At 40.6% G+C, this 18,820-nt stretch overlaps 1 protein-coding gene across 1 annotated transcript in view; it reads right to left on the reverse strand.

Annotated features, from left to right (window-relative positions):
- Nucleotides 1-300: 300 nt before the first annotated feature.
- Nucleotides 301-18,820, reverse strand: part of TSHZ3 (teashirt zinc finger homeobox 3) — a 92,100-nt gene continuing 73,580 nt past the window's right edge. The window contains exon 3 of the mRNA XM_020985057.2: nt 301-5,123. Coding sequence (XP_020840716.1) covers nt 1,921-5,123 — 3,203 coding nt within the window. The 3' untranslated portion in view covers nt 301-1,920. The remainder of the gene's footprint in view (nt 5,124-18,820) is intronic.

Here is an 18,820-nt window from a genome sequence, read left to right on the forward strand (position 1 = left end):
TGAAAAAAGGCACCACAACATTCATTTAGCATTTTCTTTTTCTCTTTCTTTCTTTCTTTTCTGGAGGGGATGGTGGTGGTGGGGAGGGAATTCTGTCCATGCAGCCTCTGAATGGGTGCCAACCTGCTCTTTCAAAGCCAAAGTTCACTAAAACTCCATTGATGTATGTGCAGCTTTTGACTGCCAGCACCTGGCAGACACAGAAACCTACTCAGTCATAAACAGATCGCATACAATTTAATTTTAATGTGCTCGTTAGTCGTAGCACATTTCAGACATAATTGTGAACGCAACACAAAATTATAGCAAAAAGACAATTTTAATGCTGCAGTAGAAAAAAAGGTTATATGAAGAGTCATATAATGGTGCTTCATTGTCAACAACCAAAACAGGGCACAGAGTGCGTTACAGGGTCTGTGCTGTTTACATGCCAATATTTTATACATAGATTCTCATATGGTGTCAGCTGTCAGTTACTTCTGCAAATTAACTGCCAAAAGTGGAGACGAACAGAATCACTTAGTGTGCCGGTAACCACGGGTTACCTTTCATATGCCTAAAGATAAAGCTGGAGTATGGAATCTTGGGAGAATAATTAGGCAGAACAAAACAGAAAGTTACCAATTGAAATAAAAAGGCATTCTACAATATGAAATAGCAACCAAGAAGACTTATAAATAAGTAAAAGAGGTTGTATCACAGAATGCCTCATAACTTTTAAGCAAAGTGTTACAGTACAAACATTTTAAAGGCTTTATCAATGTTTAGGAAATACAGTACAAGTTTTGTTTTTTTTTTTCCCCTTTCCGTTTCAAATAGACTTAACCCTTTGAGCACTGAGTTTGTTTTGAACTTCCTTGGATTTCTAATAAATACCTTTAAAAATCATGTGCAAAATAGTTATGATGCTTGCCACGGATGCCCTCCCTGGCCTCTGTTATCAGACTGCTCAAAACAAAAGATAACATGATGCTAATAAATATGCATAATTTAAACATGAACCTCTATCAATATAGATGTACTGTATAGCAAAACAATCATACTTTGCTTTTAGAATAATGTTTCTGCATACTTTATAAATGCTATCTGTGGTATCTTTTGTATAATTTACAATGTTTGAATGTAAAAACAAAAACAAAAACAAAAACAAAAAACCATAGACCTTAAAAAAAAAAAAGGGAGAGAGAAATATACACTATACACAGGCACAGCTTATGCCCAGAGCATAGCAGGTACATAAAACACTGTTGCTATAAATGCAGAAAAAAAGGTCATTTAACCACGATCACATTTTTTTTTCATAAGAGAGTCTGAAATCTATACAATATATACATCTATGTTTCAATGTGAAAATAATATTTTTTTTAATTTCAAGGCTTGTTATACCCCTGCAGACCTGCATAAATGGAGGTTCATATCATTAATTATAACTAAGCTGGTAAGGATTTTTTTTTTAAAAACAGAGCTCCATACATTATCATTATTATTATTCTTTTTTTTTTTAAATCAAATTAATGCAAAAGTGCTTCAAAGTACTCAGAGGGCTAAAGATTAAAGGGTGAGAAATGCCAACACACTTGGGTCACATGGAAAAAGTGTGCTAGATTTCCTTATAAATGCTTAATTAAACTGTCCGTTAATGCATGCAGCTTGAAGCATCGGAGGGATGCCCACAACTAAATCCAATTTACACAAAGTTCCAAACACTTACCACTGCATTTTAACCTTCATATTTTACCAGTAACAACAGCTGATTATGCGCCTCTATTAAACACTGTACAGTTATACAAAACAGTTCAGCCCAGAGTGATTCTCTGCCGTTAGAGTAAGAACATGTGCCAGGAAGGAAATAGTAGCTTTAAGGTGCCTTTGACAGTTTTCCTCAAAGCAAATTACAGTCGTTTTAATTGAAAGCAAATGCTACTGCTTCTCGAGCTCTGAGACATACAGGAGATGATCCTCTGGCGATTTCCCATGTGTTTTGCTAAGATGAAGTTTAACGGCATGCTTGCTTGCAAAGGTCCGATTGCAAAGTTTACACTGGTAGGAAGTCCCGAGTTCCTCTTCAGGAGATGATGTCACCAGTTTTTCTGACGGGGACTTAGTTTGTGCTATCTGATTGTTAATCTGTTCATTGGACAGTTTGGACAAGTCCCTCAATCTGAAACCCAGATGTGACTCCAGGTGACTGATGTACGTGGAAGGAGTCCTGATTTGTGATGCACAGTCATTACAAAAGAACACAGGGTGGCCAGTGTCCAAGTTTTTGAGGAACTTCGTTCCCCCTGTCCTTCTAAGCTGGTATTTCACATTGGCCAGCCAGTGGCTGATGGTGGTCATCGAGAGGCCTGTGAACCTGGAGATATGCATCCGCTCTTGGGGGCTCAGGTCCGACATGATGTACTTCCCTTCCGACGTCTGTCGGAGGCTGGCGGCAAACTGGGCCTGTAAGATTAGCAGGTGCTGGGGATTCCAATTGGACTGGCGTCCCTTCCTCTTCTGGGCTGGCGTCGTCTCCTCGGGCTCTTCTAACGTGGTCCCGTCAACGTCAGACTTCTCAGAGATGCTAGAAGGTGTGGAAGATTTTGACGTGTGGCTTTCTGTCAGGTTCTTCAACATATCAGAGATATCTGACAAGGCATTCTCACGGAGCGGCGAGTTTGACATGAACGACACGACGGCCGACGTCTTCGCCGTTGTCACCACGGATGAAGAGGTGGCGGGGGATGTTGACGTGGGTGACAAGAGCACTGAACCTAAAGAACAGCTTTTGTCAGTCTTTCCTTTTGTCAAGTCAATGGGCTGGTCATTGTTGATGTGGTAGAAATAGCGGTCTAAGTGGTCTGTTTTCTTGGACTGCAGGGGTGGGGTTGCCACTGCAGCCTTTTCCGCCAAACTGTTACTCATCTTAAAGAGCATGCTCATGGGATCAAGGGCAGGCAAAGATGGCTTGGCTGCTTTCCCCAAATGGATGTTCATGACTGACTGCAGAGCACTCAAGGGGTTAACAAAGGGCTGCTCGGGAGGGTGGTCAGTGATGATGGCTGTACTGCTGCTTAAGCCACTGGTCATAGACTTCACCAGCTCCTTGCCATTCTCTACTGGCTCTGCCAGGGGGCTGCTCTCTTTGCACCCATCCCTCTGAGGGCTGGGGCTGTCCTCTTGGCTTCTGAAGCAGCCATCGCTGGAGGCCTCCATCTTGATGGGCTCACTCACCTCACTGCTGCAAGGGGAAGGTGTGGCCCTTTTCATCGGGGAGAGTTTCCCCTCAGGTTCCTTCATCTTTTCTTCGACTTTGGCGACTTTCTCGGTGACTTTCTTGACCAGCTCTTCCATGGCATGGAAGTTCGTCTTTGGCATCGGGGAGGTCTGGCTGCTGGGAGGAGATGCCAGTGTCTGGTTCTTTGTGGGTGACACTATCTCGCTATTGCTAAACATGGGTTTCAGGGGTGTGCTCTTCCCTGAGGAGCCCAGAGACAACTTCATCATGTTTGGCAGCTGATAGGCTGCGTGGATACTAGGATAGCCACCCCAGCTAGGAGTCCCATTCTGGGCTTTGTTAATAGCCGATGTGACTGTGTTTTCTAGTGATTTTAAGATATCCAACCCTCCTTTGGGACTCTCCTCTAAGTCATTTTCAGTCAAGTAATGGTACTTAGAAGAGATGTCATACTTCTCCTCTTCTTCAGTTGATTTTTCTTTATCCTTAGTTTTTTCTTCAGTCACCACTCTCTCTCTGTCAACTTCCTTTTTGACCTCCACATTTAATTTCGGTGAAATGCTCGAAGGTGTATTGGAGGGAGAGGTAAATGTGGTGGCTGCCAGAGGCACAGACTGTACCTTTTCATCAAGCAGAGCTGTGATGGTTGGAGTGACAGGAGCCTCAATGATAGGCTTCCCTTTCTTCATGGCCGAGTTAGTGACCTTGATGAAGTGTCCAGTCACCATCATGTGGGCCGTGAGCTCCTGCAAAGTGTCATGGGAGCTGCCGCACTCCATGCACTTGAGGATCTGGGACTTCCTGGCCTCAAAGTGCCAGGCATAGCTGGCCCCGTTCTGGTGGCCGTAGCGGTTATTTGGTGTGATGTAGGGGTTGGAGTTCTTCTGCAGAGCATCATTTGTGTCTGACATAGTTGCCTTTGGGGTCCCGCCTGTGGAATCCGGGGAGCTGGGAAGCTCGAGCTCCAATGGAGCTTTCTTCCTGGTAGCGGGAATGATCTTGGCTGCAACAGGCGTGACAGGTTCCTTCAGAGGCACTTTTTGGTAGTGTTTTGTTTTAATCATATGAACACTCAAGTCCTGGAGAGACTCAAAAGAATGGCCACAGTACATGCACTTTAAAACTTTCTGAGCATCCTCCTTTCCTTCCATTTCCAGCAAGGACCGTTTGCGGGGCTTGGACCACCTCTTGGGGTTGTTGTTATCGGTCTCATGGTTGTCATCTCGATAATGTCCTGTTTCGTTCATGTGCACTGTCAATTCTACTAAAGTATCATAGGCTGCACTACAGTCTTTGCAGCGGAATTTGCTGGCCCCAGTAAATATGGACCCATAAAGCTTGCTGCTTTGTCGGTACAGTTGTACTGTGCTAAAGAGACTGGGCTCTGGGAGAATCCGGCTCTGAGACACTTGCTGCAGCGTCTTAGCCATGGCACTCTGATGCCAATCAAAGCTGCCACTCCCACAGCTGCTGCTGCTGCTGCTGCTGCTACTGCTACTACCATTATTCTTCTCTGAAGAGGGCTGGTGCAGGTTCAGATTGAGATTGGACCAGTACGAGTTGGAGAGAAAGTTGTTGTAGACAGCTTTCATCTGCTCCAGGCTGTCGGACACTGCTGAGTCTTCCAGGGGGATGGCAACCTCTTTACTTTCCTCTTCGTTTTTAACTGAACTGCTTTCAAAGTCAGCCATTCGATCACTGGTCTCACTAATATGAGACTCACTGTCCATCTCGTGGCTGGAAAATTCAGCAGCAGGAGAGTTCTGGTAGCTGGGACAGGTCTTACTGAACTCTTTTTCAGGGCAGGCATATTTAGCAGAGGGCTCCCCATCTGCTGCAGTTTCATCAGGGTCCATGTCTTCATCCACCAGGGCAGCTGCCTTCAATTCATCTGAAACGTAGGCTGTAGTGAGGAAGAGGTGAAGGGAGGGCAGGAGAAACGGAAAAAAATTAAGAAAGAGGAGAGGGGCAAAAGAGAAGAAGGACAAGGAAGAAGAGAAAGAAAGGGAAAAGAAGAGAAAAAAGAAGAGGAAGAGAGGTAGAGATAAAGAAAGAGAGGAGAAAAAAGAAAGAAAGGGAGTTAAAGAAAAAGGGAAAGAAAGAGAGACAAATAGTGGGAGAAAGAAAAAGGGGAGGGGAAGGTGAGGGAGGAGGAAGAAAGGACAAGGAGAGAAAAAAAAAGTGTTAGTAACTGCTAACCTTAACTAGCATATTTTTTTTCCCCTTCACTCTATACTCAGCAAGCAAGACAGGCACTTTTTTTTTCTTTTTGCAAAACTAAATAGTTAAAATGTGGTGTTTCTTCAGAGCAAAAAAAAATTCTGCTCTTCAAACATAATTTGCCACCTTATTCTTCTCAAGGGGCAACAGCTTGAAATTAAAACTAAATTTGAAATTAATGAAGCACATTCTGGAGGTGGCATTCATTTCTAAAGTAATAAATTACTTGTATCAACCTCAGAGACAGCAGTTCCTGTCTGTCAATTAATATGTCTTATGCTTCTTCTACCCCTAATGCATTTCTTAACAGACAGATTCACAATTTAAATTAAGCAAGCATTTTTAACTCATTACATTTTGAGACTCAATCTTTAATAAATATAAAGTACAAAAACATCAATAAAATTTTCGCAAAGTAAAAAGAAAGTACATCAATTACAATAAATTAAAAACAAGATTTCATGGTTTGGTTTTTTTTCCTCCCTTCTCCTGGAAGAGCAGGTAATGTGGAAGCTCATAATAACTCTGTAATGGGGATGGGAACACATTGGTTATGGATGGAATGGAAGACCCCATTCTCCTCTGAACGCCCAGCTCTCCCTCACCACACAAAAAGCCATGCAGAATGATGTCAGGAGAAGTTCAGGAAAATTGGTATGCGGTACTCATTCTTGCTGTATAAATATATACAAGACCTTCCAGTGGACCTTACAAATGTCAAAGTGTTTGCTCTTTAGACTACTTTGTCAATATTTACTCAGCATAAGCTACGCAGACACCCAACAGGGATCCTGTCTTCTTGGAAGTAATGCAACCAGTGATGGAAATCTCACATACTCTTCCCGAACAGGGGAGGCAGGGACTGCCTTCTTTCAGGCAGTGTTCCTTAGTCATACTCCGCCAGCATTTTACCTACTGCACATTCATTCAGAGGAGCAGAGTCTGCAGAGGGTTGCTTGGAGAACACACTAATGGAGCACGCTGATTTGTTTTGCTTTTCTTTGTTGTTATCCTTCTCATGGAGCTATCCTTTTTTATTTTCTTCCTGAGATAAGGGCAGAGAACTATCAAAGGCAATCACCACCCTTCAGAACAGCCTCAAAAGGAAGGACCCTTGACCTCACACCTACCTATCAGAATTAGGAACCACTTAAAAGTTTGGATATCAGGCTGCTTTCACTGGCTTGACTAGCTACCATCTCGCCCAAGGAGAAGCAGGTACACACACATTTGGTGTGGGCTGGCACTTCCGGGATATTTATTTTTCACATTGATTTAAAAACTTAGCACTCAGAGAGAGGCGAAGAAAAAGCTGACTTTGGGGGCACAACTGACCACAAATGAGCAAGCTGTGCAGTCCTAAAAGCAATTTCACATTTAGGGTGAAGGGGAATTGTTCTAACTATAATGTAATTTTCTTATAGCCAAACAGACACACTAGATTTCATATCATTATTGCTCCTTTCAGTTCAGTCTTGATTTATGTCAGAATAGGCCTTGACTTTGAGTTTCTGGGCCAGAAACAAAATCTCTGGTAATTACTGGGTCATGATTCAGAGAATGCACCTTATCTAATGAGAACATTTGAATGGGGATCAGGAGGAGAGAGAAGCCTGAGGTTATTGAAAAGACAGTATGGGATAAGGGGAAGTGCATCAGATCTGGAAATCAGAGAACCTGGGCTCAAATCTCAACTCCACTGCCAGAACCAGAAAAACAATATATACCTTGGCTACCACAAATGGAAACTGAAATAAAAATGACAACAACAACAAAAATGATAGAAACTGAAAGCCGTGTAAGTATAATGAACAAATGTAATACTTTACAGAGGGAGGGAAAGTGGAGGCCTATGGGTGTGGAATGCTACATGTACTATCAGTCTTGAGTGATGTGTTAGTTCATCAGCACTTCCTTTTATTCCTCTTCTTTCAAAATTTTGTTACATGGGTTGGCCATGGGTAAGAGAGGGAAAAAGGATATATTCAGAAATGAAGGTGACATTAAAAAAAAAAGATATTGATAAAAATTAAAAACTTTCAGGAGAAAAAAAGTAAGGTTAGTCTCAGCAACCTCTAAGGTCCCTTCCTTTTTGAAATTTATGATCCTTATCCTGTCCGTGTTCAGAATCAAACCACAAAGATGAAGGCTTGTTAAACATTTCTCTGAAAATCGTTTATAAATGTCCTACCCTTCAAACCAGTCTAACAGTGTTTACAAAGGACCTACTACGTATCTTGTGTTATCCCAGATGAAGGCTACCTCATTTATGGGAGTCATTTGTCTAGGGAGGTAGGGTAAGCTTTAGGTTCTGTCCAAAGCAATCACTGACACTACATGTACTTACAGATTAAAAAAATAATAAAATAAAATAGTAAAAAGTATTCTTTCTGCAGGGCTGCCGTCAAAATGTATGGGGAAATCTCCTGTCTGCCCCAAGATAAGTAGGCCTGGTTCATACTATGAATACAGTCATTTAAAAACCAAAACAAACCAGCTCTTCCCTCCCTCTACTCCCCCTACGCAGACACAGAAACCTCTCTCAATCGTTTGCATAGCTAGCTATATCTCAGAGCAAACTTCTGGAAATCGGCTGTACTACACTCCACAGAAACGAGCTCAGGATGTGACAGGCAGAACAGGCAAGAGCCAATGGAAAATGCCAAATGACAGAGTTCGAGCAGCATCTAGTCGGGTCTGGATGACACACACTGCACCTCTCCTATAATCCTCTCTGAGAGGGGATTAGATCAGGGGTGAGTCTGTGTTCAACAAGATGCAATACAATATTTGGAAGGAAATGAACTGGATTCCAATGTGCATAACACTTCTATTAAATGCTTTTTGAAAATTATTATTATTTTGAACAATAAGTCAACAGGAAGCCAAGGAAAACAGAACTGCCATCTGCCTAGTTCATGCTTATTGAAGGTTCGGAGGAGATTCTCATCCTTTGTAAACAGTTATTAAAATGTTTTCTTTACTCCTGATCTCTTTGCATGCTGAGATCTGCTCCTCAGGGCTGCCACATCACATCTCTGGTTTCTTCTTTAGCCCAGTCACACCTAACTGATGGACTTGAACTATCCAGGGTAGATACAGCGATAGCAACCAGCTTCTGCCCTTCCCTTCACCCCTCCCAACCACCAACATCAGGGACCATGGGGATAACAATGCTTGGTACAAGCAATGATATATCCTGGAAACTGATGGGGTGGGGGGGGCTCGAAGTGGCACAAATGTCAAAATAAAAGGAAACCCTCATCCTTGCTGGCATATACTCACCCTTTCCAAACCAGTCACAAATGACATATGCCCTGAGCAAGATTCTGTCACACACGTATAAAAATGAGTGCACAATTCAACAAGTACCTCTAAAACACCCCCTATGCACAAGACACCAGCCAGACACTAGGGGACAGAAAGATAAAGAAGGAAAAATAGTCCTTGCCCTCAAGAAGCTCATAGTTTATTGGAGAATGTTCCTAGAAAGGGAGCTGTATTGGGGCTGTTGAACAGGCTACAGTCCAGAAGGTTGGGACCACATCTGGTTTTATGCAGAAATTCATATGGAAAACAAAAAAAAGTGCACATAGCACAGGAGTTTAATGGGAAGAAGAATGTATTTGTAGTTAAGGGGCATGGTTTTAAATCCAGCCTGTATTATATTTAATTAAAAATTATTTTATTTCTCATGTGTAACTTTGGGCAAAAAGACCTTCATTTTCTGAGGCAAGTCAAGTGACTTGTCTATTGTCACACAATTGGTGAGGGTCTGAGGCAGAATTCTAACCCAGCTCTCGCCAGACTCTTAAGTCCAGCTCTTTCCTCTAGATTGTTTTGCCTTTCAAAGGTCAGGAAATCAGCCTTAAAGGATTCAGGAATTCCACTGTTGAAAGACTGGGATCCTCTGGCCTTCTGGGAAAGGGATAATTGCCTCTCCCCCACAGACAACAGACCACTCTGATATCGCTTCAACTAAAGCTTCCAGACCACCAATACAATAAATGACAAACACTAATGGGGGTTCAAAATAAGTCTCTTAGAAGAAAAAGCTTGGCTCAAATCCTCTGTTGGACTTTTAGAGCCCTTCATAACACCCAGCCTATTACTATGTTTCCAGTTTTTTTATGTCTCACTGCCCCGATCCTATGACACACATTGCTATTCCTTAGTGGCTGCTCTCTTATGTTTAACTAAAAATTATTTGATTTCTCACGTGTAACTTTGGGCAAAAAACCCTGCATTTTCTCAACCATGGAATAAGGAGGTTAGATTTGATGATTTCTAAAGTCTCCTTAGCTCTAAATTCTATGATCCTCTGACTTTAATGTTCCTGGGTGATTTCAAAATGGAGGGTATACTCTGCCTAATATAATTAATTGAGTCTGTAAAAAAAACACAAGGTTAATTCAAACAGCATTTCTGGGTGCAGATCACTAAGAAAGATGTTTACATACATGTAGTAAACAATAGTATTGTTGCTTATCATTAACAATAGTAGTCATTATTATTATTGCTAATTTTCAACCACTGGATCATAAGATTCAAGCTGGAAGCGATAGGAAGGAAAGAAAGAAGGACATTTATTAAGCACCTACTATGTACCAGTCTAGTACTATTATTAGATGTGAGAAAACTGAGGCAAAAAATGTTAAGTAATTTTCCTAGGGTCATAAAGCTAGTATGTATACAAGGCAGAATTTTGAACTCAGGTCTCCTTGATTACAAGCCCAGCACATTGTCCACTATACCACCTAATTGCTAAAGAAGTCATCTAGTACAAATCCCTCATTTAATACATGAGGAAACTGAGGCCCAGAATCTTTTCTGCTTTAAGTACTCATTGTTCTGCTTTGGTCTTCCCCACATATGAACTATTTAGCATCCTCATCATTAGTTCAATCAACATACACTTATTAAATATCAATGATAGGTAACGGTAAGCTGAGGCAGAACCGCAATACAGCCGACACTACAGGCTTGTAAACTTGGGCTTCAAGAGACTAAAAGGGTGGTTTGCCCACCATCACACAGCAATCTGTCACCTGATGGTCAAACATCAGATATGAGTAATAAAATAAATAATAGCATTGATAATAATAATAAAATCACTTCCATCCATTTACATAGCACTTTGTGGTTGCAAACCACTTTGCATACATGATTTCATTCCATCCGCAAAATAGTCTTGTGAAGTCATCAGGGCCAAGATTATTTTCTCCTTTTTACAGATGAGGAAACTTCGACTCAGAGAGATTGCACAACTTGCCTAAAGCCACGTATGGAACAACTTTCTGACCCTCAGGAAGCCCAAACGGTGGAATGGACGAGAGAAGGGGTGGCTGTGGAATCCTCATTCCTGGACTGATGACTTGAAGGAAGCGGCTGTTTGGAACAGAAGCATTCTCTGATCACTCCAACTCAATGCACCCACTTCCTCTTCCGACCTTTCTGACTGATGCTGTGTTGGTTACTTTATAAAATGTATGACTAATATATTTGCTTTCTTGTTTATTTATTTACCATAAACCTAATATATAAGAACATAAACCTAAATCCAAAAGACTCAGAATTCTGGTGGGGTTGTGATCAATACTCATGGAAGGAAAATTCACATAAGAAGATGACAATTTCATTAAGATATATCACTATAAAAATGTTATCCACCTCAACAAATGCAAATAATGAAGCAAAATTTGGAGAAAATGTCTAAATAAAAAGTAAAAATTCAAACCACTTGCACTTTGATTCGAAAAATAATAATATATCAAAGTATGGACAATAACAATTGCTATTTAACTATTCACACGTTTATGTGCTGTCTGTTGGAAGGCAGGGCAGCTAGGTGACATAGTGGATAGAATGCTGAGCCTGAAGTCAAGAAGTCTCATATCTTTCTGAGTTCAAATCTGGCCTCAGACACTTACTGGCTGTGTGACCCCGGACAAGTCACTTAACCCTCTTTGCCTTAGTTCCTCATTTGTAAAATAAGCTGGAGAAGGAAAGGCAAACCACTCTAGCATCTTTGTCAAGAAAACCCCAAATGGGGTTATGAAGAGTTGGACATGACTGAACAGCCTGGATGGTAAGGTTCTGAAGGGCCATCTTCCTCTTTATATCCCTCATAGCACAGAACAAAAAGCCTTATAAACGGGCACGTAGGGTCCATTGACTAGATGTGGATGTAATTTGGAATGTGATTTGAGGTTGCTTCTAGCTCTGGGGTTATTATTCAGAATGATAATTTAGATTTGTGGACTGCTTCAAATTTTCTAATTGCTTCCACATCTATCACATCATATCTATCCAGGCCACTGTCAATTATGCAGCCATCAAGACTGAGGATTTAAAACTGGAAAAATTTTTTAGAGGTCATGTAGTGTAAGGGTTTGTAACCTGGAATATCTATATATCTATATCTCTATATATGTACATACATATATAAAAAACCCCAAGGGGGATATAAGAGGCTTGTCAAGGGGGTGTGAGAGCACTTGGTAAATAACTATATTATTCTATTGAAATTAATAAATCTCTTTATTTTATTTCCTGTGTGCACATGCATGGTAAATTAGAATTTATTTCCTTTCATACTGGGTATGTGGCATGGGAAGATTTACTGGAAGGTGAGGGGATACCAAAATCTCCTGATCTCATATGACTCTCATTTTCACAGATGATGAAACTGAGGCCCAGAAAAGTTAGACGATAGGACCAAAGTCACACAGGCAGTAAGGAGCAGAGGTGCACTTGGAATTCAGTCATCTAGTGTTCTTTCTACACAGACAGCTAGATGGTCCAGTGGAAAGAGTGGTGGGCCATCGAAGAGGACCAGTGACATCAGGAGGGTGATGTCTTGACTTGCAAGTGAATTGGATTTAAATGAAGCAGAGCTGTGCAAAAGTCATCAGTCAACCTGTCTTGAGTTCTATTCCAGCCTCAGGGACACTCTCTACCTGTTTGACCCTGGGCAAGTCACTTGACCTCTGTCTGCCTTCATTTTCTAAACTACAAAACTAGGATTATAATAGCATCTACATCCCTGAGTTGTTGCTAGGGAGGATCAAATGAGATAATATTTATTAAGCAGTCAGCGTAGTGCCTGACACATAGACGATGCTTAATAAATTAGACATTTATTCCCTCCCTCTTTCTATGGCACAGCTGAAAGTCATATATGTCTCACACACACACGCATGCACACACAAACACAAGTTTCATAGTCAGGCTCTTTGGGCCTGACCTTTTAAAGTCAGAAGACAGAAATCTTGTCCTCAGGGCTAGGGTGAAGAAACCAAGTATCTATTTTCTATTTTCTATTTTATTTTATTTTTTTTAGAAACCAGGTATCTTCAGTGATCTCATACTGCTATTGCATTTCTTAGTTGTCTCCTGCACTAAATTTTCCACCTAAATAATGTAGTAGCATTTGCTTTTAATAAATAAAATTTACACCTTCGCAGTACTATCAAGTAGATGGAGCAGCTGGGCTGTGGGGGAGAAAGTTCCCATTCAAAGAAAATCAACAGCTGCAAAAAGACCCAAAGAAAATGTGGACGAGAAAAGACTAGCAAGCAAGGAGCTGATTGGACTGGCATTTGTTCCATTTTCCCCCAACTTGCTCAGTTGCTAAAGTTCCTCTTGGAAAAGTGAAGTCTCTGCTGAATTGCTAATATCAGCTTCGTTCTGTAACATTCCTGCTCTTTTTCCTTTTTTTTTTTCCTTGCTCAAAATAAAAAGTAAATGCTTGGAACAGCAAGACAGCAATAGAACCCTTCCCTCATGCCTAGGGTGTGTTTTTAGACAACTGGATGATCAGAGGAATTTAGCAAGAGCAGAAATGAAGGAGATGATTTTGTAAGAATGCTTTTTCATGAGAAATAAAATAGCCTCCCACAAATCCTCATGCGCCAAGCTCTACACCCCACCCCTTCTCCAGTACTCCCTCCAGATCCCATCAGTTCCATAAAACACATTCTAAGGAAGAGCACAGAAGGGAGGGGCACCAAAGTTAAACTGGCCAACACAGAGTTTTTACCAAAGTCAAACAAAATTGACTAAATTAGACTCATGAAGTGTAGCAGTAACAACAAATATTGGCACTTACATTTTATAGTGCTTTTGCTCACAAAATGTTTTTTATGACAATATCTTATAACATCCCTGTCACAATCCAGTGTGTTAAAATATTATCATCTCCCATTTTACTGATGAAGAAAGGGAGACCCAGAGCCCTGTAGATCAAGCATCATGGTGCAGTGGGAAATATAATGGGTTTGTTGTCAAAGCACATGGGTTCAAATCCCTGCTCTGCCATTTACTACCAGTGTGATTTTGGGAAAGTCACTTAATGACTCTGGGCCTCAGTGTCTTCATGTGCAATTGGACTAGATGACCTCTAAGGACCAATCCTGCTTTGAACTGATTCCATATGACGCCCACCTATTGTCAAAGGCCATGAGACAAGTTCAAGGATAAGCCAAGGTTCAAGTACAAGTCTTCTTAAAAAAGAGAGTCTAACAAGTGATAACAACAGCCTTCCAGCATCAAACTTGTCTTAGGCAGGTTCAGAATAGCTCCCAGGTCAAGAAGGACACTTAAGTACTATTTAAGTTTCAAATTCATGGTTCACAAAATAGGTAAATACCAGGCCACTGACTGTCACCACCCCCCAAATAGGAAACAGCTATTGCTGTTTGAGTGGTGGACACTGGGGAACATGAGCATATCTGAGAACTGACAAATCCATCCCACTGCATCTAGAGAGAGGTCGGCAGGTGGTAGCTCCCTCATTAATATTTATTATAATCATTAACTAAACTGAGACACTAGGTAAAAAGAAATTAACACATTTCCTATAAATACATAACAGTAAGTTGATGTGTAACAGAACGCATTTCTGTGAAACTGGGAATTACCTTCATCCCCAGGTCATGGATCACGTTCCCATACTAGTGGGATACAAACTGCTCCATCACTGCTAAAAACCATGTTAAGTATATGATGAGGATGGTAAAGGAGGGTATGAATACACTTGGACAGTGGGTAAAGGGAAGAAAAGACAGCAAACTGCAACGAGAGGCTCTAAAAAGCAATTTTAAGATCAAACATAATTGTTTTTATCCATAATTTGGGGAGAGCACTAGAATCTCACACGTGTACGTATACACACATACATATATGCGTATATTGCCATAACCACATATACCTACCTCTCTTTAAAATCTTCTTGAAATTTTCACAATAACATCATTTTTGTTCCACTGTATTTTTATTACTTTGTTAAATATTTCCCAATTACTTTTTAATCTGGTTGGGCTGCTCACTCAAAAGTATTGTGGGCCATGTGCCCTACATTTTATACCTCTGTTCTAGCCTATTAGGGTTTTTTGTTTCTTTGTTGTTTTGTTTATTTGTTTGTTTGCATCTGGACTCTGATCCCATGTATTAGCTATCCTTTCAGTTTTGAATCACCTGAATATTTGACAAGCATCCATTCAAGTCCTTGATAAAACTATTAAATATGGCACAGGATAAATAAAGATCACATTCCCCAGGGCATTGTACTTGAGACATCCCTGCACCCTGTTAATGAATTGCTTTAGGGGTCCAGTTGCTCAACCCATTCCAATACCCCTAATGGTACTATGATCTCACCGGTTACTCTCCATACTGACTTCAAGGGTAACAGGAGAGAGATTGTTAGGGGAACTGGAGATCTTCCTCTGGTTCTTCTAATATCTCAGGTGCCAGTTCACTGCTTGGCTTAACGATTCCTTACAGAAAATTTGGCTGTGTAGGTGAGGTTAGGAGGGGGCCAGTGGAGGGATAGCAACACATAAAGCAGAGAAAAACCTAAAATGGTCCTTAGTGCAATGCACTGAAGAAAGAAGCAAGGGGGAGTTTTATTTGAGAAAGCTTTTCTTCAGTGCATTGCACTAAGGACCATTTTAGGTTTTCAGAGGAAGGCACAGAAAAGTGGTTTCAATGCCTATCTTTAAAAAAATAAAATAATAGTTTGACAAATGTAAATTTTTATCCCAAAGAAAGTTAAAGAACAACCTTTCAGTATGAAAAAAAGAAAAGAGGATCATGAGAAAAGATGGGTTGGGTTTTCAGCTGGAGCAGATGTGAACCCAGAACTTCCTCAAATGTCATCAGAAGACATAGCATTGAAGTTACTTGAGTGAAGGAAAACAGACTCCATTTCCATAATGCCTAGCATTCCTATGGCATGATATCCATTTCCTCCATATACTTCCACATTTAATATTTATTCCATTTACAAAAATCCTATGAAGTTAGCAGGGTCCATCTCATTATTCCCATTCTATAGATGAAGACATCTCATTAAACAAAGATAACAAAGATTAATTACCAATAGTTCAATCAATATTCATACATGGATCAAAAACTACATGTTTTTTAGCGTCTTCTATCCCCTTCCCGGTTACTCTTACACTGGAAACCAATTACAGCCAAAATCAGATTTTGAGCTGCAATGGACCTCAAACCCCATCTAGTGTCATCCTCTCATTTTATAGATGAAGAAAATCAAGCCCAGAGAAGTTTAGTGACTTACCCAAAAGTCAACAGGCAGTAAGTGGTCAGAGACAGGATTTCAGCCTATGGTCCTCTGAGTACAAAGCCAACATTCCTTCCCTGAATCATGAGTTCTCCACTGTACGAAGGACCACTTTGAGTTTTTCTCTGCTTTTCTCTCCTCTGACTCTTCTCCCAAACTTACCTACTCAGCCAAGTATCTTAAAAAAGTCGCTTCACATTTAGCTAAGCCAAGTGGTAAACTGGCACACAAGACATTAAAAGAACAAGAAGATGACCCCCAGGTCCCTTAACAATGTTTCTCCTGTTACCCTTGAAGTTAAGATGGAAAACAATAGGCAAGATTATAGAACCATTAGGTGTACTGGAACGTGTTGGACAAAGAGATCCAAAATGCAATCAGTTAATGGGTTACTGTCAATTTGCAGGATTTCTCAAACGGAGTGCCCTGGGGAAAGTGGATTTTACTCTGTGCTATATTTAACATTTTTGTCAAGGGCACAGATATATGGCATTGCTTGTCAAATTTTCAGGTGATTCAAAACTGAAAGTATAGCCAATACATGGGATCAGGGTCCATGTGCAAAAAACCAAAAACAACAACAACAACAACAACAACAAAACCCAAAAAAATCCAACTAGACTAGAATAGAGGTGTCAAATATGGGGCACATGGCCCACAATACCCTCAAGTGAGCAGCCCAACCAGATTAAAATGTAATTGGGAAATACTTAACAAAATGATAAAAATGTGATAAAACAGATTTAATGTTAATGCCTTTTTCTAAGTCAAAATGTGGCTCATGGGAATCTTCACGTATGGTTTACAGTTTAGTGGTCCCCATTTCTATCTGAGTTTGACATCACTGGGTTAGAATGATGGGCCAAATCAAATAAAGTGAAATTTAAGAGAGACAAATATAAAGTTCTACACTTGGGATCAAAACATGAACTTCAGAAACACAGGCTAGATAATAATTCCTGTGAAAAAGGACATGACGGGGTTAGGTTACTGAAATTCAATATGAGTCAACAGTATGATCCAGCAGCCCAGGCTGAGTTAAGAGATTCATTGTGTTCAGAACAAGGGAGGTAATAGTTCTAATGAAATCCAGCTCAATCAAGTCACATCTGAAGTACTGAGTCCCATTCTGGGAACCACATTTTAGGAAAGACATAGACAAGCTAGACCATATCCAGAAGAGGGTGACCTAGCTGGTACAAGGACAAAGAGAACTGGAGAGATGGCCTGAAGCAAAGAAAACGAGGAGCACTGGGTAGCTAGAGTCAAACATCTCAGAGGCTGTCATGAAGAAGAAGGTTTAGATGTGTTCAACTCTGCCCCAGTGGGTAGAAGTAAGAGCTGTGATTAGAAGTTGTAGAAAGACAGATTTAGACTTAGTATAAGGGGGAAATTCCTAATCATTAGATCTATCCAAAAAGAATAGCTTGCCTCAGAATAAAATAGGTTGTCTCTCATAGGTTTTCAAGTACAGGCTGGATGGTCCTCTGTTGGGGATGTTACGGAAAGGGGGTTTTGGTCAAGTATGAGTCATACCAGATGGCCTCTGAGGTCCCTTTCAGCTATTAGGTTCTGGAATTCTGTCGGTAAAAACTCTGTGGGAAAATAAGAACCAGATGAAATGAGATGTGATGGGGCTAAAATATGCATGCATTTGGGACAATAACCATACTGCCGAAACCATAAATCCACAAAGTTATCAAAATTCAACTGAGACCAAAGAAGGTCGAGTGACTTATCTAAGGTAACAGAGCTAGTTATCAATAATGCTAGGACTAGAAAGCAGTGCTACTGATTACTAAATCAGCATTTCTTTCCATTAAACTTTATGCAGATGTCTTGCCTATCCATTAAAATCATTAAACCCTCCAAGAATATAGGGGTAGGGCCAGTATTTTCATGACATCTATTTAATTTGGGTTTTACCACACAAAACTAGACTCACAGTGGGATCAATGAACATCACACAGGCATCCCAAGAATGTGCAGTTCCTCATCAGCCTTATAGGGATCAGCACTAACATCAATTACAATGCAGAAATTGAGAGCTAAATGCCAGGATAGCCTAGAATTGGCTACACCTGGTAGTCACTTGAGATTTCAAAAGAAACCTTTGGTAAGAAAGAACCACTCTTTCTTAATCAGCCAACAAATAGTGCGATGGCTGTCAGAGTTGGGACTCTGGGTAGCAGTCTAGGGCAGAACACACAGGGTAGGGTGCAACAAAGGGCATTGGAATATTTTTAAAATAATGAATAACATTTTAAATATTGGAAAATTCCATTCTCCATGACACACAAATCTGTCCACTCCTTGTCTTCGGTCAGTCATTTTGCCTGTATTACAGTAATAGCTCAAAGCCTTGGGTATATAGTACCACAAAGGTGCAATTTTCAGATCTTGTCTCAGAATGTAAAAAATGCCTTGTTCTGCTCTGGTGGTTGGGATCATGGAGCTCTAAGTTCTAATTTAAAATCTGCCTATATAAAGTACTTCTGACTAGCTTTATGACCAAAATTATTTGACGACATGACCTTGGGCAAGTTACTTCCCTCTCTAGCACTCAGTTTCCCCATATATAAAATACAGGGCTTAAACCAAATGATACCTGAATTTCTTTCCATCTCTTAACATTCTATGAAATCCTAAATGTCCTTTGTTCTCTCTGTGAATCTCAGAATTACAGAGACTCTTGGAGGCCATCTAGTCTAATTTGTACCCCTGTAAAAGAATTCTTACTACAGTATAGCTGATAAGTGCTCATCCATCCCTACTTAGAAGACTTCCAGTGA

This window comes from Phascolarctos cinereus, unplaced genomic scaffold, assembly GCF_003287225.1.
Source record: "Phascolarctos cinereus isolate Bilbo 61053 unplaced genomic scaffold, phaCin_HiC Scaffold_2;HRSCAF=192, whole genome shotgun sequence".
Taxonomy (NCBI): Eukaryota; Metazoa; Chordata; class Mammalia; order Diprotodontia; family Phascolarctidae; genus Phascolarctos; species Phascolarctos cinereus.